We start from the raw sequence: 25,798 nt of genomic DNA, 5'->3' as shown, positions 1-25,798 counted from the left end.
CACTCAGAGGTGTCCTTGTCTGTCAGCTTGCAGTGGACACTCGTGAAAGTCTCAGTTCCCACAACTCTACTTCTGATCTGAGGACTCATGTGTAGCTGCAGCATTCACACAATCTAATCTAATAATAACCAGGCTTATTAGGAAAATGTCAACATTCATGGACAGGTCCCAAACCACTCTTATGATAGCTTAATTAAATATGTCTGCAGAGTTAATATTTTGTTTCTTTATTTATTCCCAAAATGCACAAGATTTGTGTCTTGGCTCCATCATGCTGTTGAGAGTTTAATTTAACAGCCTGCCAAGTCAAACTGAGCATACTACTAAAATATCATGAGTGTGGTGCAGGAATGATAGTACATACGCTCACACTTGGCATACTAGAGTCTGTTAAACTCAAAAAGACACCCTCTGCTCACACTCAGGTAGACAGTGATAAACTCACAGTGGGCCGCGTAGTCTCCCACAGAGACATGTAATCTGTGATTATATAGAATTTGCTCACACACACACATACACACAGGAACAAATTTGTTTAATGTCAGTATGAGTCATAAAGTACATCCGCCAAGTTTTAGTCCAATCCCACCAGACTCAGTTTAGTCAGCAAAAACAACACACACGTCAAATACTTACACATTCAATTACATGCACACACGCACATTTGTAAAAATAGACAAGCATAAAGAATCCAGCTGAGCCTTGGAGTGGGGCTGGGGACTGATAAAATGCACTGCAGCATGATTTTCAGAACACACACACACACACACACACACACACACACACACACACACACACACAAACACACACACACACACACACACACACACACACACACACACACACACACACACACACACACACAGAGTATACAGTGAGAGTTGGAGAGAACACAGAGTAGACTCCCCTCCCTCTCTGTTCAGTTAGCTGCTGTGTAAAGCTGCCAAATGTGTTTTTTTTGTATCATGTTTTAGACTGTTGTTTGGATGTTTACACCATAAATGTCAACAAAAATGTATTCTTTATTTTACATGTCTATTTTCTAACTGAAATATTTTTGATGTTACTCCTGTCAGACTGTGTCAGATTACTTATATCAAGTCCGCCTCATGTTATTCAGAGGCCTTGGGAGAAAACTAAGCCTATACTCTCAGACAGTTTTCAATTTTCTGATCTGCCTAATAAGCTGAACACGTCCAAAATCTTTAAGTGTGGCTCTGTTGTTGCATATTCCTTTAGTCCACTGGTGTTGTTTAGCTTCTGATTTTCACCACGCTGTTGGGTTTATTAAATGTTCAACACAGGGAGAGTAATTAGTGTTGTCTTTTTGTTTTTTCCGTCTTGCTTTGAGAGGGAACTCATGGTTCTGATTTGTCATGCTGAGAAACACATCAAATTGGCAATGAATAAGTCATTCCTTTGCTCTCAACTGCTTTTTTTTTTTCTAGTCAAGTGGTCTGTTCCAGGAATGAAAGGAATTATTAAGTGGTATTCACTGTTTTTATTTTGTTAACAGATTGTTAAGACATGACATGAGAATGTTGTTTGCTTGAACTTTTGGTATTATTTTTCAGCATACAGAGAGTATTTGAATAACAAAGCGAGGGATGCTCTTTTGTGTTTTTGGCTCTTCACGCGATGTCTGCCTTTGTCTGTGTTTATTTTAAGATTTTAAGCTTTTGCCTTATTAGACAATAACAAGAAGGGCAGAAGCAGAAAAGAAGGAATAATATGCAAAGAGCCCAAAGGCTAGAATCAAACAAGGTTCGCTGCTTGAAGGAGCTCTTCGGGTCTCTTTAGCTTATCCCTTTCTGTTGTTGATTACAGCAAACTGCATATGATCCTAAACATAAATCTAAGGTCTTCATTATTTGTGTTCCCTGGACTCAGACTGGATGTGGCTCTGAGTTTGGCAGTGTTTTTAAAGCACTATGGGTAAACCAACTTACAGCCTGATGTGCCAGCTAAATCTGTTCAATTAGCAGGGGAGAATGTGGCATGCTGGGATTGGGCATTTTTCTGTGTAATTATATACCAAAATGCTCAAGCATTGTCTCTGCAGTGATGTATTTAGATATTTAAAGTAAATCTGCTGCTTTCCAAAACACATCTCTGCTGTCAGTAACATCAAGAAGGAAACAGAAAAACTATGAAGAGTGAAGACTAAATATTTCCCAAGAGATTCGATGTAACTAATCCTTATTCATATTTATCTGATATTAATGTCTTCATTGGTCAGCATGGCCCGACTTCTTCTTTGCTGATGGAGGTGAAGTGTAGCTCTAAGTTCATCCTTGCTTCTTTGCAGCCAGGTGATCATCTCAGTGTGGAGTTCCGTCTGGTGGAAATGTCTAGACCAGGGATGTCAAACTCATTTTCACCGAGGGCCACATCAGCATTATGGTTGCCTCAAAGGGCCAGTTGTAACCATAAGACAAAATGCCAACGTAGATTGTACTCTTTGACAACCACACTGCCTCATGACACAAAAGAAACACCAGTTTTTCGCACAAACATGTACTCCCCTTCCGAATCTGACTTGAAACTGCCATCTAAATCAACTTTTCTCTTCTTGGACATTTTGGGGTAATTTGTATTCACTTCTACAGACTTCACTGTAGTAAATACCGCTGTGGGTACGCTGCACTCTCCTGGCGTGATGCCATCATTTTGCAGGTAACATAATCGAAATGCATTGTGGGAGATTTAGTTTATGGTCAATGCATGCTTTAGTGCAGATTATTATTATTTTTTTTAATAAACAGTCATAAGCCTTAAGCTCTCACATAAAATGATGTGGCGGGCCACATTTGGCCCGCGGGCCTTGTGTCTGACACATGTGGTCTAGACACTCAAACTGTTGTCCATTCTCCACTTGTACTTGTTGCAGTTCTCCTGCATTTGCTGCACTATGCTTATAGTGTCCAACCAATTTGCAGGATTTTGTTAACACTCTAAAACCATTGACACTGACTGATGTGATAACAGACCTCTGTAAACTGCGCGCTACTCACGACTTGTTGGTATCATATTTTGTGCACTGTCTGCCCCTATTGTCATCCCTTTATTATTGTAATATCCCATTGCTCTGTAACTTTGGAGAAGTGCTGGGCAAATTTCTCTGCATGGTGTTGTTCTCCTGTATGTCGAACTGTTAAAGTAGAGGAGTGCAGTGTCCAATCAGTGTGGTGCGAAGTTAGTCTGAGATCATTTGATTACTCTGTGACGTCCAATGATTCCTGGATAATGTGACAGCATTTGCACTTTTCAGCTGTTCCAGTTTGGTTGCTTTATCTTTTTCACACAGGTCCTGAATGTGTGAAACCGTTGTTCCCAGTGACAGTAAGCTATATGACTGGCCACAACTTGCTTACCTAAGGACGCCCCTTGGACTGCAGTCTTCCACAATGATGACTGGCCTGCAGTCAGCTGTCCCCATTTAGCAAGCACTGTAGTTAACTTCTTCGATTGAGTATCATCCACAGGTCAATAGTGCTCTGCTGGCCTTTGTGACATGGTTGCCCACTGACATCAGTCTGATAAGCTGCTACTATATGCTCAGCACATAGGTGGAATCTAAAACTTGATGGGTTTTGGGTGATATTTTAATTCTAATCCATTGTCATTATTTTCCATCACAGTGGTAGCAAGAAGGGGGTGATGCCTATTACCTAACAACAGTGTGCACAGAGGGACTTCTTCTTCTTCTTCTTCTTCTTGTTTTAGGGCAGGTAGCGATCATTGTTAAGGTGCATTACTGCTCCCTACGATACTGAAGTGTGAACCAGAGTACCAGAGACCAGTATTCATTTTGGACCTTAATTGATGATGCTTTAAATGAAGAGGCATTTATCTCAGCCCAGCATTTTTTCTGTCAGGGCCAAAACTAAAATCTGTACTCGCTGAGCATAGCTGACAACTAAGGTAGAACTAAAGATGTTATAAAGAATTACTTCAATGATGGATGAACTTGTTAAGAACAGTTACAACATGTCACTTGGTTTTGATTAGTCAAATGTATTCATTACTTAGCTTTAGACAAGTACGTAGGCGTGTTTTTGAGGTTGGCAGAGTCAGAACTGCACTGGTAATCTTTGCTTCACGTGAACAGATCTTTTACTGTCAAATCCTCTTGTTAGTTGGTGTAATTTAAGAGAACAGTGACACAAAGCATACAGATTTCTGTCATTGCATTCTTCTATAAGACCTAATTAGGCAACTCCCAGTGTATTGTATCTTTATTTACACAATTCATTTGCATCTTTATATCCTGCCGAGTAATGTCCCCTTAAGTATACATTATATTTTACTATCTCCATGGAAACAGCTTGGTTGGGAGCATATGTGTCTTTAATATCCTGGCTTAAAGCAGCTTATTCCTCGAACTGAAGGGAATTTCCATTAATGTCCATAATCAGGTGATTATGGACAGGATATTATGTTTGTGTGCACCAACTCGTAACACCAAGAACATCGCTACGAGACAACAATAGCGATGACAACAATACCAGTACATAATATCAACAAATCACAATAATGACTCATCTTGAACAATATGTATTTGGCTTCCTCAGAGGAGGTGCCTGATAGTGACAAGGGTAAGTAGAATAGAAAGGAGAGAGCCAGCCTTTCAGTTTATCATGATGCTGTTACAGCCCATCCATTAAAACCTTAGCTACACACTGTGTTTGCTGCTCACTGAGAACATCTCCTAGACTGGGGAAATTTCCGCTTATGTGTACAGATCCACCCCTGTGTTTTTCCCTCGCTGTCTAGAAACCTACATTTATAATGCATCAAGTAACAATGTGAGCTTTCTGCCTCACTGTTGGATAGACAGCATAATCATATCTACCCACGACTGTAATACATGCCATCAACTTAAGCTAAGAATACATAATTAGACAATCACTAATGTATATATGGATCTCCATGGTGTCAATATTCTCGTCTGAGCCTTTGCACTCTTTGCTTCTTTAAGCTGCGGGGCCAGGTGGAGTATAATGAGGTTGAGGATTCTTGAATAAGATCATTGAAATTCTGCTTCGTTATTGTCAGGGAGTTAGAATAACTAGCGTGAAATTATCATGTCCTTAAGTAATGCATAGAAAAATGAACATTAATACGCATGACAAACAAAAACTCCCTTGGGCTGAGTAATTAGCATTTTCAACATGTTTTTGTTGATTTGAGTTCATTTAAGAAAATCTGCCTCTCTCTGCCAGCTGTGATCTGCTGTCACCTTTGGGACTTCCATTCTCTTAGTGAGCTGTGACCAGTGTTAAGTTTGGCAGGTATTTTAGATTAAGTCTTAGTCTTAGTCTTTAGATGAAAATGCCTGTTAGTTTTAGTCACACTTTAGTTTTTTCAGCCCTTTATAGTTTTAGTCTAGTTTTAGTCGACGGAAACTAAAAAAATTTTAGTCTTTGATTTTTGCCGAAACATCTTCACTCTTTAAATAATTCATGTAGTTGATCAGATATTGGTAACAGGGTTATACCAAGTGTTAAAATCGTCAACACTCCTTTAACACTTTTGCTTGTGTAATATCTTAAGTTAAGTAATTCAGCCTGTCCCTGCTAAAAAGTCAAAAGAAAACATTCTTGATGTGACCACTATGACTGTATTTTGATTCTCTTGATTCACAGAAAAATGCCATGAAACGGCTGTTTTGCACATTTACGACGGTCCTTGAATGCACCTTGCAATGACAGAGGCACTGGACAGTCAGGTCACTGCACTCTGAATGCATCTGCATCTTTGATGACTAGGAATTGATCAAAACTTACTAAATGTGTCTGATGTATCACCAAACTGGATTTTATCAAGCTGTAGACTCGGAGCTTTTTACGGTGAGAGCGGCAAAAACGTCAAACTTTAAATATTAAACAGACGTCCCCCGGTTGTGTCTTGGCATGGAAGCGGGAAGAGCTGGTTCACAAAGCACACCTGCTGCAGGTAGTGACCGAGCTAACACTGCGCCTGTCACAGGAATGCAACACTGTTATCTTTAAAGATTAGACGCACAGTGGGGGAAACATGGATTATTAATGTCTGACGATCCGCCAGTAATGTTTTTGTCTCATCATCGTCTCGTCAACAAAATCAAAACATATTTTCGTCAGAGTTTTTATTATCAGTGATGCACTTTGGCTTGTCATAGTCTCATTTTCATCATGAAAAAATGAGTCGTTGACGAACATTTATAGTCATAATTTCGTTGACTAAATTAACACTGGCTGTGACATATTCAGAGTCACAAAGTTAGAGTTACAGTGAAGTATTAAAAATGCTGAAGTGCTTGCAAAAAAGTATACACACAGAAGTAACGCGTCTCATCTTTCCTGGTGCCCTACAGGTTGTATTTTATGAACTCATGGCTTGGTTTTTGTGCCAAGAAGTACAAATGTTCCACTTTGAGGAAGATCACCTCAAGGTTTTATATAATTTTGTGCAATGTGTCTCAGCAATGTTCTTCTGAAGTGAGAAAATGTGATGTGACACAAGGGAGCAAAACAAAATAGATCTCTCCAACCAACCAGAAGTTCTGATTAGTGTGCTCTGATCGCTCTCTCCGGAAAACAGTGTGGTGCTTTTCACACTTGAATCCATTTTACATTAGGAAGCACACAGATGCCAAAGCAGTGAACAACTGGACAGCTTGAGAAGGTATTGCATACTTAGAGAGAGATAAAAAATATGCAAAAGTTTAGTGACAGATAAGAAAAAAGGCAGACGGCACAGATTTTCTTTTTGCTAAAACGAGCACAGATTCAAAGTGCAGAGTGTGAAGGAAAGCAGAAAGGAGAAAAGAATATTAGGTTAATCAGAAAGTCACCCCTGCCATATTACATTTGTTTTATATTCTGTGTCTGAAGACTCAAATTCAACATTAGATTCAGTGCCTGGAGCTTGGCTCACACTCACTCTTTAGTCACAGATGCACTTTATGTCGGAGATGAGTTTAATGGCAGCATTAAACATCGGCAGCCTCAGGTGCTGAATGTAGATGAGTGCAGTGTGTCTGTCAGACGGAAAGAAGGAGTGACAAATGAGGGCGATCATTCTCCAATATAGCTCTAGTATACTTCACTTGGTGCACGGCTACAAGACACACGGTTGTCTGCATTACAGGTGTACACACCAACACACACACACACACACACACACACACACACACACACACACACACACACACACACACACACACACACACACACACACAAACACAAACACACGTTGATTGTTCTCATAAATATATTCCTTGTTGTCAGTAAAATTTAATGAGGAAAAAGTTGGCATACAGAGCTTGACTGTCTTTCTCTTTGTGTTGAAGTGTCCTTAACTGCTATTGTGCTTCAAACAATGAAGTCTTTACATTTCTGATTGACTAGGGTGCAGCCCACCCCTCTTTACTGCTGCGTAAGACAATGCACTTCAGTCAAACATAATTTATTTGACTAGCAGTCATTATTTCTCACTTCACACACAGACTTAACATTATGTAAACCAAGACATCATAGCGTGCATATACTGTAGGAATGTCTTTGTTTATTACTCCAGTGGAGGTGCATTAGATTGTGAGCTCTTGGTGGTGTCAATATGTGTTATTGGGTGTGTGTTTGTGTGTGCAGGTATGTGTCATTGCTGGCAGCCAGCGGCCCCGTAATAAAACACTGTGTGAGTGGTAAAATAATGAAAGTCATAAAAAGGCAGATAATTGGCTTTTTCAGGTTGGTGAAATTGATCACTCAGAACTCTGCATTTGAGAAATGGCTTCTGGGAGGAGAGAGGTGAGTCAGACCCACGAGGGGGAGAGAGGGAGAGGCAATAGAGAGGTGGGAGAGAGGTAGAGTAAGTTATTAGAATAAGTAAGAATACAAGAGAGAATAGGTTGATATTTGAGCCTCCTCTGTTTATTTGTTCTGTCCTTGGTATAATTACTGTGAAAGAAGTGTAGAGAATCAAATCACTGAAAACATTTAATTGCACTTAAATCCATGTTTTCAGTTGTAATTAGATTCACATTGACATGAACACGCAGTACCAGATCCAACCACTAGTTGGTGTTGTACTACATCTTAAGAAATTAAAATTAGAACTTTGTCTCATTGTGTAATCTTCTAATTGATTCCTACCAGAGAGACCTATTATCTGGACTGAAACCTGCTCATAGGAGCAGTGTGTGTTATGTCGATGCCTGTGTGTGAGGGGGAGTGGGTGAGTTCAAGATCTAAAAAAAAAGATTGTGTGTGTGTGTGTGTGTGTGTGTGTGCGCGTTGGGTCATCGGCTTATGACAGGGAAAAGACAGACGACCCTGAGCAGAGGAGCCGCCTCCCTGCCTGTATTACATCCATCATCAATGATGGGTGTAATACGGGAACATCACTATGTCGAGCACTTTCTTGTGTGTGTGTGTGTGTAAGTGGTAATTACCTATACATCAGACGTGTGAAAATGGCTTAATCTACTCATTAACTGCAATCATAATTATTTTCTCTGACGTAGACATACGTGCATAATGCATATAGAATATATATACACACAGTCACACACAATAATGGCAGCATGGCAGTCTTTGTCAATGTGGCTGCCATTGACTTAGTCAGATTTAAGCTTAGTTTCACAATGAAACCCTGGTTTATTCAGTTTAACAAACCATGGGTTAATTTTATAATTCTGAAGCTCTTGCAGTAACATATCACGTCCTACACATTAGAATGCCAATCAATGCAGGACATAGTCCATTGCTTGTAAGAAATCTGCTGAAAAGCACATGAAAAGCTACTCATTAAAATCTCAAAAAGATGTCACAGAGTTTTAACTTTTATTCCCTTATATACCTGATTGTGTCACAAAAAAAGGGCTATAAAGGTGAGATTGTGAGAATGTGTAGTATCGCCACTATGAGGAACTGTATGGGAAAGAAAAGTCTGGATGTTTCTAAGAGCCCCAAGACCGACAGAGGCCCTAAGAATATGAGAATGTTTTTGATGGAAATGCAATGGAAGGTAAGGGCTACAGTAAATATTTCAAATACATTTTGAGACATACATATAGTGGTAATATTTAAAGATTAAAGTTGTAATTTTACAAGATTAAAGTTGTAAATTTCCAAGAAAAAAGTTTACATTTATGAGAATAAATTAGCAATTTACTAGATTTAAGATTTATGAACTTAATTTTATGAGAAAGAAGTCATAATTACAGACTTGGATTATATGTAAAATGATATAATGGAGAGGTGCATCAGAAGGTAATATAACATACAACATAACCGTTAACTTAAATCTTTTTTTTCCCTCTAAAATCTTCATCATTTTTGTAAATTTGTGACTTTTTTGCCGTAAACTTTATACTCTAAATTCATGTCTTTATTCTTGTTAATATATGACTTTATTATCGTTAATTTACAATACCATTCTTAAAATCTCATTTTTTATTTTTATAATGTAGCCCTCCAGAAACACTCCATTGTAGTGAAATGAAGGGGCCCAAAGTGATATTTTTTATGGGGCCCAAAATACCTACTGGTGCCCCTGCTGCCATCCAAAAAGTTTTGCCTATAATAGAACACTTTGTCAGCGCTCATTTGCTCAGTTTAACCAGGAATATTCCACTCATCCGCACTGGAATGGTAAACACCTAGCATAAAGACCCCTCAGTGATTATTGTTTCATGGGAGTTAAGTGTTGTTTGAACCCTTTCTCCCACTCATTTTCGCTCTGTGGATTTGATGTACACCACAAAGGTGAAAGAAGAATCCAAACCTGAAACACCGCTGAAAGCGAGGGAAGGGCACAGGTGTCAGGCACAGAGAAACACACAGACATAGAAAAACAAAACAAAAAAACAACTTTGAGAGAAAAACTTTTCTTGTTGCTCAGCTCTGCGCCACTTGACACAAGCTGTCAGAGAGAACGCTGTATGATTGATCACATGTCATTTATTTCCACTCAATTCATCCCGCCTAGATAGCAGGGTGGAGCAACAGAGAAGTAAAATGAGAAAGTTTACTCTAACCTGAGATGTCAAGCAGGAACAAAAGCTAGAATGAATACAGTTCAAGGAGGAATAAAGCACCCGTGGCTGCTTGACAGATGGAGCTCACCTGTCCTCAAAAGACAGCAGGCTTCGTTGACATTTGTCTGAGGTGCTAAGCAGAATCCCCGGGGAACACCTTAGGCCCTGATACTGCATCAGGTTCGTGTGGCGCTTGTCAAAGTGATAGGAGGGAAAAACGACGGCAGGGCAGGGGCAGAGATGAAAAGACAAAACAAGGGCTTGGGTGAAGGGAAAGGAGAGGGGAGATGGGAGCGTGGACAGAACGGTCAAGAGTTTCAGACTTAGAGAGTTGGAAAGGTAGACAGCGAGAGGGGCTGGGCAAGTCAGTGGAAAGATAAATCAGGGTGTGTGACTGTGAACCAGTGAAGAAGAAAGTCCAGACTTTTCTGCGGGAAGTCTTTGGAGTAGCTTATGTTGATCGATATATTTCAGTGATGTGCTCTTGTTTTGCCCAGAGAACATTTTTCCTGGGAGCTCACTGTCGGTCTTAATGCTCCTCGCCACTGTTTACTTGGTGATTTTTCTGTTAGGATGGAACAAAAGGCGTCTAATTTCCTCTCACTTTCACTCTAACTGGCCATCAGTCAAAGTGAACATGGTCTCTTGATGATAAAGAGCTCTTCGTTTCAGCTTCTTACGTCTGTCTGTCTTTGCTGCCATCCCTCTCCTCTCCTCCTTTTTCTTGTTATGCAGAATGTGAAGTCGCTGGTTGTCTTTGTGGTTTCAGACAGGAGGCTGGTATTTCTCTGCTCACCTTTTGAAAATGTCATAACAGAGGTGATATAGAGTCTCCTTTTATGCAGTTTCTTACACCTTTTATGACTGTTCATTTATTTAAGCAGTTTTTCGCAGTCTCTAAAATATTTTCTACATGGGAGATGATTGCTGTCGGTACTGGCTTATATAATCGGCTTCAAAACCAATTCAAAATGAAAATAAGAAACTTGCACACTTGGACTTGTAAGGAAGAAAACTAATCTGTCCTTTTTCAATAGTTTTCGGAGCACACAACACTGTCTTTGTTTTGTCGGGAGGTTTGACATTTGGAAAATGTCTTTGGGCCAAGTGAGGGTCATCTTATCTCCACGTTTTATTGATTTAAACGCCTGACTGTAATTACCATAATTTAGATAACCAATGGAAAAGGACACACTGCGCTTTTTAAATGATTGATTTTGGCATTTACGGATATCTGTTCAAAAGTTATTTATACACAAACATGCCTAAACATTGATTAATTGATGTTTATTATGTTTCAGATCTTACTATTATCAACAAGCTGTGTTAAATACTTGATTCTGATTGGTTAAATTGCTATAAGAGTTGTTCTAATTATTAATAGCAAAAAGTGATGCTCGGGACGGACTTATAATACACGTCACTTAGAAGCCATCCGAGGAGAGCAGCCTGGCACATTTCACCTCTGCCTGTTGACACTGTGGCAAAAACATTAGTTTCTGTTAGCATTCTAAATTGGTAGGCTAAACACTATGGAGGATATTTTTTAATAATTAGATCCTGTCCTGCGGTTTAGGCAATGGCAGCACAACTGGTGATAGATCTCTTCCGAGTAAAGGCTGGTTTATACTTCTGCGTTGCCCCTACGCAGCAGGGGCTGACGCAGACATGAGCACCACATACTTGTGCGTCGATGTGTCCGTGACGCACAGCAATTCTACGCCGAAACGCTGGAGGGCAGTGTGTTCTCTCTGACAGCTGGTCGCCTGCTTCCGGCCCTGCTACGATCTCTGTTTACTTTTCCACAGTGATTCAGAGTGCGTTATGATAATCTACAGCTGATACATGTTGCTGTTTATCATGCAGACATGATTACATGAAGAATAGAGAGGAGGAGATGAAATACATGGCCTATGAGCGGTTTATCATATATATATATATATATATATATATATATATATATATATATATATATATTATTGGTTATAGAGTCTGACCACTGCAGGAAGAAAAGACCTGCAATATCTCTCCGTGAGACACCGCGGGTGACGAAGTCTGTCACAGAACAAGCTACTTACTGTTGTTATGGTCTCCTGGAGGGGGTGTGACGTGTTGTCCATCAGAGAAGATAGCTTTGCTATCATCCTCCTGTCAGCCACCACCTCCACAGGGTCCAGTGGGCAGCCCAGGACAGAGCTGGCCTTCTTCACCAGTCTGTTCAGCTTCTTCCTGTCAGCAGCAGAGATGCTGCTTCCCCAGCAGACCACTCCGAAGAAGATGGCTGATGCAACCACAGAGTCAAAGAAGGACTTCAGAAGAGCCCCCTCCACGCCAAAAGACCTGAGTCTCCTGAGCAGAAAGAGTCTGCTTTGTCCCTTCTTGTACAGCGCATTTGAGTTGTCTGACCAGTCCAGTTTATTGTTCAGGTGAACACCCAGGTACTAATTCACGTAACCAGTGCATCATTCCACCACGGTGCAAGACTGAACGCTTCAGGCACTCCTTTGTGCCCACCGCCATCAGACTGTTAAACAGTAACGGAGGCCACAGACTGCACCATGTTGACTGCTGCTGGCATTATAATGCATAATATACTGTATTATATAATTATCTTGCCATATTATTATTATATTATGTTATATTACATTATTATTCTAACTACAACTCATGGTCATATTACATACCCATATTATTTTTATTTATTGCTTAATTTGTCATTACCAACCATAATCACATGTCAACCTGTCACTACTGAAATTTTTTAATACTGCCTGTAATTACTTCTATTTAATTTAAATTCCATTTGTAACATTGTACATATCTAAATTGTATTCCAGCTTTATTTATCTATTTCTATTTTTACTTATTTTATTTATTTATTTATTTTATTTGTACCTATTTTATTTTATTTATTTCATTTTATTTTTACTTATTTTTACTTATTGAAACTTCTTTCTTGATTGTAGTTATGTCTGGGTTGCTGTAACAACTGAATATCCTCCCCGGAGGATCAATAAAGTATTATCTTATCTTAACCACCTGCTCATTATACATTACCCCTCACTTGTGCCTTTATTAGATGTTTTACTCTGAATCCACAGCTATTACAGTGGATTTAGGCAGGCCACTGGCTCTGAAAGGGCAGACAACACTTTGCAACTTGAAGCAGTGTTCTGTCCTTATGTTGACAAAGCACTGAATGCACTAACTGACCACTGTAGACCATCAGTTAAGGTTTATCCTAAAATGAGAGTGTTGTGAAATGATGAAATACTGAAATCATAAACCACAATAGCAGCCACAAAACCATTTAAAATTGCTAAAAGGGGCACAAAGTAACTTTCCTAATGTATTCAAAATGTTGTATACCAGTGGCCAGGCAAGAAGTAACAGACAGAATTTTAAAATGAGTCACTTTGTAAGCAGTAGAAACCACCAAACAGAAGGAGAGCTTGATCTTTGTTTTAAGACTGTTTACACATCTGGAGGAATGCAAAGTAGTCCGACATCATAAGCACTTTATAAAATATGCTTGTGCTTAAACTTAAACCCTTAAACTGACAGAAAAAAGCTGGAAGAAGAAGGCTCCAAGCAATGAATGACTATGAAGATATTGCTTTTTTTATAGGTAAGGTCAGTTTTTCAACTGAGCTTTATTTCTGGCCTGAAGGCAAAAAAAGTGAGGAAACGCTGTGACATTGATCAGCCCTGACTCCTGTTGAAAGTTTCTCCCAGTACCTGTCCTCTTTTGTGCAAAATAGGTTTGAAGGTGAGACAAAGAACAGAGGCCATGCACCAGAGACATACTGCTCAAGAAGCCCGTTTACTGTTTAACAGACTCAGACTTCAGAGTTCTGCAACGGGAGAGTTACTTAAAAACCATACTTCGGTTGACCTCCTCCTGTTGATTGTGATCATCAGTGTCTGAATCCAACCCCTACAAAAATGTCACAGCCCCGTGAAGGAACAGAGTTACACTAGTTTGCAAGCTTGTTAATAATCAGGCCTTTGACTGTGACTCGGGAACGTGTCTGTTCTGCAGATATCCTCTGTTTCCTGCTAAGCCCCCAGGTCTTTGTTCGTTAGAAAGAGTCTCCTACAACAGCACATTCACTGATGGTGGAACAGTCAGCTGCTTTCGCACACAGGGTTAGATTTGCAGAAGAATAGTCATAGACAAGCTATACAAAACAGTGCATTTAGAATCATCATAAAAATATGAGAGAGACCCAATGACAGGATCACACAGCTGCGACGGACTGTAATGAATCAAAGCTCTGGAGAATGAAGTATCCTTTGAGTTGATAATGATGGTCAGAATCAGAATTAGAGGATGGACTTTGATCTTTGAATGCATTAGTGTCTACACATGCAGACATTTGTATGCTGGGTTTTATTTTTCTGTGTCTGTTCATGTGGGAGTATGTTATCACCTCACGTTGTGGGTTATAAAGCGACATAACAGACTCATCAAAGAAATGAGAGACCATTATAATAGAGTCATAGGGGGGTCATGGAGAGCAGCAGCTTGATGAACTATGAATGTTGCCGGTCTTGGTCTTTCTCTGACCTTTGCTACCACATCTATTTCTCATCCCTATTAAATATCTCTCCTGCTTTTTCATCTCTTTTATTCTAATTTCTTTATTTTTCATTTTTCTACTTGAGCAGATTTTAGTGGCATGCTTGGCATCAGTTTCCAATGGCTTCATTTTGTAATTCCATGAGTAGAAGATGCCAACCATGTCATAGTGGCGTGTGTGTTATCCCTCCTCTTGGGAGGATGCAGATAAGGTCTGCAAGTAACAGCTGTTTTGACATTCAACCAGTCATTGATTATTGAGATGGTTGGACTAATCGGATGATGAATAGGTCAATTGCTCAATGGCTCATATTTCGCCATCAGCTTTTAAATGTAACAATACTATTAGACTCAAATTATGCCATTACAAATGTTGTATCAAGCCATACTGTGTCTTGGCTTCAACATAGCTAACGTTAATAGATGGATGATTTTGTTTTGATTTGTAGCATGATTACTTAAGTAATAGAGTAAGAGCTGCTCTGCTGTTTAGTGGTAGAAGAGGAGGATGAGAAAGAGAGAAGAGGAGGATTTGAAAGAGAGAAAAAGATGAAGTCCTCTGGGTGAGAGGTTTTAAGATGAGGGACTAAATTTCACACAGTGTGACTTTAACTGTGGACTGTTAAGTTAAATGTTTGAGCTGATATTTGAGAAAGAGATGTCTCACATACTGTCTCTTCAAACACTAAGGCATTACCTACATGCTCACATGACAAGCAAGGTGCACTTTGCAAATTTTGCAGCATCAAGGGTGAAATACACCTTGATTTTGGAAGTTTCAGAGAGCCATAGTGGGGCATTGGCCAACGCCATTCATGTTTTTTCACCTGTTACTTCCCTGTCACTGTTTTACATGTGCTACTCACAGCAGAGATAGTAAAGACACTAGATGGCACATCAGCAACTCAGCTCAGGATAATGATATTATGCTCATTCAGAACGTGAAAAACAAGTGCAATTACATACAGTATATGGTGGACATGACCACATTGGTTTTTATGTTCACTCTGTAGATTGCATTGATAGATGTGTTGCTAATACCTAATGATGTTTCCATTAAGAAACTGTATCTTTAAGATCATGTTTGTGCATTTGTGTTTATAAATCATAACACACCGATCTGTTGGGACATTCAAAAGCAGATGATGTCTTGACAATACTGTTGACAAATCATCTTCATCATCAGATACGACCAAAGGCCAAGATGAGAGAGAGTGGGAAGCAGTGAGACCAGGTCAACGATTGAGTTTTCACACTGACTCGTACTTAATTCATATCTTTTTGTTTTTTCTCCCTTCCCTTCTTTCCTCTTCTCCCCCTTAGGGAGCCCAGCCGTCCAACCAGCCTCCTGCCCAATGACTGGAGCGCCATGCTTGGATTGGGGAGGGAAGATGAGCCTTTAACTCCCGGGCTTGAGACCCTTCCGCTTCGACTGATGCAGCAGGACTGTACAGCTGTCAAAACCCTGCTTTTAAGACTCAGACGGACACTGCAAGAGGTGGGATATACACATTCACACAAGAATGCAGACTCTTGTTCACAGAAGTTGAAAGTCAGATTAAGACATTAACTCACTGGAATGAAAACCACATCCTAGAACACTGCTTTATTAAGTGGCCCTTATAGTATTTGACTGCCTCAAAGGACAAGAATAACAACGAGAGGCTGAGATTTAGTGTTATTCCTTCAACACCACACTGTCAGACCCTTCCCTGATATAATAAATGTATCATATTGTTTAAAACCATAAAGGGTGAAAGGGTTAGGAAAAATATGACGCAATTGGCATTTAGAATCACTACAGTATAGTGCTCCACTGACAATATCCGTCACTCCCGGTTTTAATCAGCTCTATTCCAGCTCTATTCCAGCTCTGTGAAATCAACTCAAAGTGGATGCCTCTCTGCCTTTAAAAGGTCTCTGTAATCACTTTGTTTTGTTAATTTAATCAGATTCTACATTACGAGAAGGAAACTGGGAGGCTTTTTTTAGCAGTTGCAATCATACTCTTTAAATGCACACACACACACAAACACACACTATACACATTAATCCTCCTGTTTCAGGGTATCAATCTGCTCTTTAAAATGCTTTGGCCCGCTTAAAGCTAAGGTTTTACCTCAGGCTATGAGGCCATCTCAGTGTGAAAAAAAACAGTGAATTTATACCCACACCATTATAGAAGTGATTAGCTGTAATGAGCACTTAGTAAAGCACTAGCACGTTGCAATAGCTGCACAAGGATTAACTGTAAAAACCAAGGAACCATATTGATGGTCACACATTGCAGCCATGCAGACTTCCTTAAACCATGAAAATGGGTTAAGGAAGTTAAGGTTAGCAATAATAATATTCCAGCTTTGAAACTTGTAACTTTTACTTTTGATCATATACTGACTTTTTCAGAGCGCAAAACTGTTACAAATATGATTTATAAGCTTTATTTGGGGTAATTTGGAATTTACAGAGAGCTTGACTTGGGGCAGCTTCTCAGTCAGAATGATAAATTATACAATCAACTGCTGAATATAAAATTCCAGCTATAGACAGAGTACAGTCCACACCAGAGCAGAATGATAATTACACCATTTTAGAAAATAAAGGCCTAAACAATCGCTCATGTTTGTCAAACTTGTGTAAGCACAACTCCGTTAGAGCCAGCTGATTGGAAGCCGGTGTTAAGCCGTGCTTTAACATTCAGTTCTGTGTTTTGCTTTGTAATAAAAGTTCTAATATTTTCACTAATATGCTTTGATTCTATTTTTGAAAGTGTGTGGTACATTAACACACCAAAGAGAGGTGTAAATTATATCATAAACTCTGATCCATTATGTCTGCCAGCTGTGTTCTTGTAATCTACATGGGTGGCTGACCAACGCAGCAGTGTTCTGCAGGCCCACACTCAAATATACACACACAAAAAGACATCTGAAAGGGTGAGCAGACCTTTACCAACACCCAGCCATTAGTATTTCCTAACTAAGATCAAAGCCAGCTGTGAATTACAGTCCACAGAGGCATATGCATGGCTATCCTCCCTTTTCCCTAAGTGTCCATATCTCTACTCTTTCCTCCCAGGAACGTTGTGAGTGAGACATAAAATGAAGTCGTGACGGAAAGACTAAAGGGAGTGTAAGAGAGAGACAGTACACAGCAGCACAACATGAATATGAAAGAGGAGATACTTTGCCCTCTTTGCTTGCTCTGTTGTGTCATTAACTTGCAAATTTTGTTACCCTACATCAATGGATGTAATACATTCTGCAGCGAGGGGAGGGTGACTCGTCTTGTCTGCATACTTTGCATATTATTTACTTGACCTTCTGATACTTAGCTCCAATCTTGTACGCTTTTATTTTGTTTACCTTAACTTAGAGCCCCAAATCCTCGCTCTCTTCACGTCTCTCTTCAGTGACAAGTGAATGGTCAGCCTGATATGACACATATAACACAGAACCGTTCCTTTCCAGTTGTCGTCACTGTAAACTGAACCAAGCTGAAAAGGCTGTAGAGACTGTTAGATGCTTTCAAAGAGGCGAAAATTATCATAAATGACTCATGCAGTGTAATCCAACAATTACGAAGCCAGGCGCTCAGGTCCAAGATCCAATATTTATCTCATTTTCTCCTTGATTTCCTGCATGTGTTCTGCTCTGTGCCAACCGATACGACTGCAGGAAATGTAAGATGCTTTCAAAGGATGTCTCAACAGCATAATAAAGGGAGTAATATATATTAATTGCAATGCTGAACTTTACACTAGAACAAAGGAGTGACATTGGCTCTCCGTTAAATCTAAATTCCTCATTAATATGGAAACACACATCATCAAAAGGACAGGATTGTTCAGAAGTTATGGTACAAACATTGGCCAGAGAAAGCTCTTTAGCATCTTACTTTACCCAAATTAAAACAGTGATTTAGTGAGCCAGACTTAGCCGTTTGCTTTTACTTTACTTTTGAAAAGAGTTGTTGCCAGATGAGACAGGGGAGAACAGCTTTTGAATGCTAAAATACATACACTGAGGTCAGTTATGATAGCCAGCCTTAGGAATAGACGTCTCATTATACTGAGCTCACATCATCTTTTCTCTCATGTCAAAAGGTCATGACAGGGGATATCCTCTGATGCTTAGGGTCAAGTTGCAGACCATGAACCCAGTGTCCTCAGTTTCAATCTTTCACCCCGTTATCAGACAGCTCTCCTGTATGTAAAAATGCAGAAGAAAATTGTGAGAAAAGAGTTTTCTATGTATTTATTGAGTTTTTGATGTATTTATCTTTCAGAAGTTTATGTTGTCAGTTGCATGAAATAATGTGTCTAAAAGACCACTGTCCACCAATGCATCAATGTTTGCAAATGCAATGATCCTCATATATTCAAGCAGGTAATAGATTATAGTAAAACTGTACTGCTTCCTTTTATATCAGCATAGAAACTGGCATTATATTGGTTATCTTGTTAGGAGGGAGACACATTAGACAATTCTAAGCCAGATTTAGGGCCTGATTTTCCTCCTTTTACGATCGTCAGGGGGGCCTGATTCGAGGCTCATAGTAACCGATTATTTGTCCAAATGGTCCTCAAGTGTGTGGTGTCAGTACAACAGTTTTTCTGCTCCTGACCACGTCGGAGCCTCCCCCATCTGGAATCGGCAATGTGAAACATGTTTAATATTTAGAATTCCTGGTTGGAGTGCCACAATAACCAATGAGAGGAGCGGACTGGGAAACGTCATATACAGGATGTTGCATACTTTCGCAGCTCACAACCATGACAGCTGATGTAAACACAAACATACCCCAAGCCAAATGAATTATTGAAAATGAAGACCAGCTTGTGGCATTATTTACCCGGATTATGTACCTCGTTTCTTGTCGCTGCATGACAGAGCACATGCCAGTGTGGAAGGCTGACAACGTCAATTGCCCTCTGTGTTTGTTTAATTCCTGAAGTCCGGATTGCTCAGACGAGCTTCTGTGAGATCTCTTCTCTATGGAATCGTTACCACAAACGTTAAATGTGGGGACTAGCGGTCTTTAGGATTTGGCTAAGTGTGTGTGTGTTCAGATGATTGTATTGTTAAAAATCGGGCTGAACTGTCCTTATGTGTTTGGTCTCCAATGGTTTACACTGGCACTTGTCAGTGGGTAGGATATGTTAGGCAACAAATGAACAATTTGTCCTTGAAGTTCATTCGTTTGAAGGAGGAAGAATGGACAAGCATAAAGATATGAGCAATTTTGAGGAGGGCCAAGTTGTGATGGTAGGACAGCTGGGTCAGAGCATTTCGAAAACTGCTGCTCATATGTCCAATCTGTCAGATGCCATCACATATAGTTTTGTCCCATCCAGTTCATCCATGAACCAACACACAGTCAGGTATTGCTTATCTGGACATGTATGTTTGATTGAGCATCAGTGAAGTTTGGACGCACTTGTGCAACCAACTTTTGTGAAAAGACAACCATTCCTAGACAGCTTTAGTTTCACACTCAAACTTTAAAAAAACAAATAAAAGTGTTGAGCCGAGCAAAGTTGGTATTTAAGATTTTATGCTCTCATCCCGTGTTTTCCAAAGAACTCTCTAAATTGCATGACAGTCTGTGCTTAATGGTGCTGCCTTCCGATAAAAAGCCAAATGTCAATGAGAGAGAGAGTGGGCAGAGATGTTCCTTGAGTTATTTGAAGGTTTTCATTCCTTGATTTAACTGAAGTGTGAATGTGATTAAAGGGGTGTATCAAACTACAAAACCTGCTTTCCTTTCCTTGGCCATTCATCATCTTTAGACATTTAGCTTCTGGGTAGTGCAAGTCAATAAATCCAGCGCTCCCAGGCAGTTTTTTCTCCATTCTTAAACCTGAAAGGCTTTTTACCCGACCACGTCTAATTGTAGGGACAGTTGTGTGTTAAGGCCTGCAGGACAGAGGTGACCTTAAAGAGAGTGTGTATGTGTGAGAGCAACAGAGGGTGTTGGTGTCACTGAGTGTGTGTGCCTGTCTCTCTACATAGAGAAAGGCATTGATCATAGATGACACATTTAGGGCCTGACGCCATAGCACACCTATAATTCTGATAGGGAGGTATACTTCTTTAAAAGGTCAGCCAAACCAATAAACCATCAAGTTTGTGCTGTGCAAAGATTTGGGCTCCTGTGTTTCTCAGAGCTGCCTTCAAAACCTTGACAGCTGGCCAAAAATAAGTACAAACAATCAATAGTTTAGCATAAAAAAGCCTATTTTAGGAGGGGGGTCTTGATTGTAAGTACCTAATCTTACACAAACATAGAGAGGCTGGCTTAAATTTAAATCTGCAAGAGGGCAGCAGATGGCAAGAAATAGACCTTATCTACAAACCATGTGTGTGGAACCTGCAGTTATTTCATTCCCCTTTCCCTCTCCTGTTCCTTGTCACATCTTTATCATGTATGCTACATTTTCTGTGACTGCCTTTAGGGTGCTGTCATCCAGACACTTTGCAGTATTACATTAACATCACCGGTCCCAGCTTAAGACAGGATTTCTCTTACCCCAACATCAATGGTGCTATTTAGTAAGGATCGACTGATTATCAGCCTTGGCAGATTATTGAGGCAGATATTCTGCATTTGTCTGATTATCAGGATCAGCGTTTTACTTTACAGATCACCAATATAAGGAATTAATTAAAGAGTGTGCTACTTTGGCTCTGCTGCCAATGTGTCTTTCTCTGTGTGTCTGTTTTCACTCACCACTTTGTCTCACATAATGTCCCATCCACAACACTTTCTGATTGGCTAGATGTGACATGTCCGTGTAACTGTAACTGGTTAACTGTTAACTCCTTTCTATGATGTTGAAAGTTTCAGTTTTGATTACACATTTATTAAAGTGTTTGTAATAAGAAGAGGAGATGGTAACATTCCAAATTCTACATGTTGACAGAAAGTTTAACATTTTCACTCTTGTGAAAGTTCATATCAGTTCCAAATATCAGTCTCATGAACTATATGTAAATAATCTGTATTGGCATAAATAGTCAGTATTGGCATCAGCCCTGTAAAATCAATGTTGGTCAACCTCTATTATTTAAACCAGTGCCTGCTTTGTTTCGACTGTGTGTATGTGTGGGTATGTTTTGGAACCGAGGAACGTCGCCTCTGCTCTCTGCTTTACTGGACACCTGTGACCAGAGCCAAAATGCGTCTGTTCTCAGCTGGCCTGAGTGAACACAGAGGTTATCTAAGAAACCGTCCAACCACAAACAAATTACAATGCAGAGCAAATTTTTTTTTTTAAGTTATACATTTTGGCCTTTTGCCTTTATTTTATAGGACAGCTGAAGAGAGACAGGAAATGTGGGGAGTAGAGAGCGGGGGGAGACATGCAGGAAATGGTCAACCGGCTGGGAATCGAACCGGCAACCCCTGCGGACTGTATGAGGACCCCATGAGGACTGTAGCCTCTGTACGTGGGGCGCTTAGACCGCAAGGCCACCAGCGCCCCCAGAGCAGTTTTATATGACCAATTTTTCTCGAAATCAACGATTTTTCATTCTGTTAAAAAAAATGTTTTTCATTCTGAAGTTAAAAACAAAAATACTTGCTATCATATTATTACAAACATGTAATTATTAACTGGGACACATCCTGTCAAAATCACTCAATATTCATTACGATGAGCAAATCAAAACTCTTATTAATGTTTCCATAATATATTTATGTCTTTGCAGAGCACAGAGACGAGTCCTGCCAGCAGCCTACAGTCCCTACCCATCAGCCCTTGCAGTGAAAAGTCACTTCCATTTAAGGTAACCTAAAGCAGTCCACTTTATGTTTTGTTATGCTTTTGCATTGAGCAAATTCTGCATTTTGGGTTTCAGAGAAAAGGAGAGATGAATACTGAGGGCCTTATTCACAAAAGGCTTGCGGTGCCTTTGCACCAGCTAAATCTGTGCAAATGAGCTAAAAGACATTGTCTAATTCTCAAAGCATGCACAAAGGGTTAAATGCACCACAAATGGCATCTTTGTGCAATGGTGTTATTTGCATACATTTAAATAAGCCATTGTGCATTCATTTTGGGGCAAGAAACACCTAAATCACAAACACAAGCACAAACAGCCATGTACGGTAAGAGTGAAGTCACACTTTTTAGATCAAAACCATAAATATATTTGACTATAGTAATGGCAGTCTGGGGCTGTCTGAAGCTAAATTAGACCTTAAGACAGAGCAGATAGGTTGGGCAAATGATGCACAATTCTTTGTACTATTAGCGGCCACAATCTATTCTTAGTTAATTCCCCCATATTTGTTGGGTGAGTGACTTTGGCAATACCCAGACCAAGTGTAATTGCCATCCATCAAGTCATTTGAATGGAACCAAAACCCACTCTTAACTTAAGGTCTCTCATTAAAGAATATCAGAAACTCTACGGATAAAGACATTTTTTGTACCTGCACTAGAACTTGGAACTGGGTGGCATTTCTTCTGTCATTTAACAAGCAGTTTAAGCAGGGTCAAGTAGCCTGATTCATTGCCTGAATGGTCTGGCTCTCTGTCGACGGGTGGATTTCTGGCAGGTCTGGAATTTTGGTCAGCTGCAAATTGAGCAGTTTCACACTGATTTTTTCACATAACTGCTGTCAAAAGATCTGTTAAAAAAGCTTGATTCAGATTGTTTCTTGCTTTTGGGATTTTTTTTAACATGCTCTGACTGAAACAGTAGTTCTCATACTGATACAATATAGAACTTACGATGTAGAACGGACACTACATTGTCTCTGTCTCTATGCCATCTGAGGCTCAATATTTGTCCTCTTTATTTTGTACATTCTGTTCATAGTAGAATTGCCTATAAAGGCAACCCTCCCTCTTTTCCTCTTTTCCTCTCTTGGTAAATGGTAAATGGACTTGTACTTATATAGCGCTTTTCTAGTCTGTCTGACCACTCAAAGCGCTTTTACATACTACTCGTCGCGTTCATCCATTCATACCCATTCACTCACTGATGGTAGAGGCTGCTAATATAGGGAACCATCAGTATTAGCTGATCTCTCATTTGTACACATTCACACACCGCTGAACAACAGTCGGAGCAATTTGGGGTTCAGTGTCTTGCTCATGGACACTTTAACTGCTGACTGCTGGAGTTGGGATCAAACCGCCAACCTTCCGATTGTAAGACGACCGATTCTACCCACTGAGCCACAGCCGCCCCCACTCTTCTTTCCCTCAATACTATATTGGTTTTGTTTAAATACATTTTATTGGAATTTCCAATATTTACGTTTGGGGGGAGCAATCGTAGGCTCTGGTTCTGCAGAAGTACCAATTTTAATGTGAAGTGTAAGTAAACACAATGTAAAGGGTAACACATGCACAGTGTCTACTCAGCTGAAACTTGTTATAACAAAATAAAGTGTATGGCTCACAGCATTATATTTGAGGGGCCCTGTCTTTGTTCTTTAAGGACACTACAAATCAAACTACTCACTAGGCCACTTCTTCTCTTACACTCTCTCTTAACTAAGCTGAGCCAACTTGTTCAATTAAAAGAATGCAGCATACTGTCTGTGATCAAAAATATGAAATTTAATTTTCCTTTGATCAGTGTGTCTCCTCCAGTTTTACGCTTATCAGAACAATTAACAAGAGGAGATCAAATAGAAAGAAAGAGAACATAGTGCTAAGGCGGAGAGGGACGAGAAGAGGGGAATAATAAGAGAGAAGCAAAAATAGTGATAAAGTGAGGGAGGTGACAGAGTGGGGGAAAGGGATTTGCTTTCCATGACAGGCCTTGTTGACCTAGTCCATCAAAGCTGTGCGCCTTAGATTAGACATGATCATCACAAATGTGTGTTTTTGTGCGATTAGCAGGGACTTTGTCACTCTGGGACTGAGACAGGTGGCAGTAGAGTTTTTCTTAGACTGTTCGCAGAGGAAGAAGGAGCAGTGCAGACTAAAGTCCTCCACTTAAAAATCGAGCATGCTTCTTGATGAGTGTACTGCTGCAGGACGTCATGTGCGACTACACGCATACTTCAGTCAGTGTTTTCTGTTCTCACTGTGGTTTAGTTTGTGTGCAATTTTTGTGTTTGTGTGCTAGAGAGGGCCAGTGTTTGTGTTTGCCCTCTTTATTGACCTACATGGAGTTTCAGTGGCAGCTGGATGGTAAGGAAAAATTACAAAATGTAGGGTGGGACGCAGCATGGAGACACCAGCTCTAGCTCCAACTCTCTCAGGGAGGAATGATGGACAGACGGGGAAGGTGGACAGCGGGAAAGTTGGAACAGGAGAGTTTTGAGGAAAAAATGAGGGCAAATATTTGATTTATCATTCCAAACCCAAAAAATAAAGATTTGACCTGTAACCACCAGTAACTCACCTAAAAGGTAAAGAAAAATGTGCAATAATTTAGTTTTTCCACCATCAATCAGGCAAACAGATTTGACAATTTGAGTTCCGTTATACATGTAAGTACAATGGGTTACAAATATCCATTTGTCAGTGGATTCAGTTATACAGACTTGAAATGAGCCATGGACGAAGAGTTCCCTCACTAAGCTGTTTCAAAAAAGATGTAAAAAAAGTTTCAAAGTATCACTAGAAATTCTGTGAAACTTGGATGGAGTGACAGAAAATGTGAGATTTCTGTTTTTCCACCACATTGTTAAGTATTAAGAAAGCACCAGATTTCTAAAATATTAGTGCATGCCAAACTTCTTTCGAAGACCAGACACCAGCTGGCATCCAAGTGTTAAGAAAATCTGGACAAAATTATTTCTCAAAGTAGATTTGGAAAGGAAAGAAAGACAAAGAACACTGTAAGCATTTTCCCCAACTGCCCATTGTTAGAGTAAAACTTTTTCTTTTGTCAAAGTATTGCTCTTTCCCGATCCGAGATGAAGCAGTCAGCCTAAATATCCTGAACCTTTCCTTACCCATTCATGAGGGAGAGGCAGCAGAATTGAGATCATTATGAGGAGGTGAAGGGATTGAGGTTAGAAGATGGAAACAGGTGGAGGAATAAGAGAATTTACTGTGTGTATATATATGGAGAAGGAATGAGTAAGAAGGTGGGAGGCAAAGGCTAACCTTTTAACAGAGCTGCAGGCACAGAAAAGAAACAACATAAAGATGGAGAAAGCATATTGCATGAGGAGGGAGCAGAATATGAGGACATAGTTGCTCTGCTGAGAATAGGATA

At 39.9% G+C, this 25,798-nt stretch overlaps 1 protein-coding gene across 1 annotated transcript in view; it reads left to right on the top strand.

The window, feature by feature from the left end:
- Window positions 1-25,798, top strand: part of ccser1 (coiled-coil serine-rich protein 1) — a 178,793-nt gene that overhangs the window by 34,316 nt on the left and 118,679 nt on the right. The window contains 2 exon segments of the mRNA XM_034692672.1: window positions 15,930-16,104; window positions 22,319-22,396. Of these exon segments, the coding sequence (XP_034548563.1) occupies window positions 15,930-16,104; window positions 22,319-22,396 (253 nt within the window).

The sequence above is a fragment of the Notolabrus celidotus genome, chromosome 9 (genome assembly GCF_009762535.1).
Source record: "Notolabrus celidotus isolate fNotCel1 chromosome 9, fNotCel1.pri, whole genome shotgun sequence".
NCBI classification, from domain to species: domain Eukaryota; kingdom Metazoa; phylum Chordata; class Actinopteri; order Labriformes; family Labridae; genus Notolabrus; species Notolabrus celidotus.
Note: the sequence above shows the minus strand (reverse complement) of the source record. Positions and strands in the feature narration are given on the sequence as shown.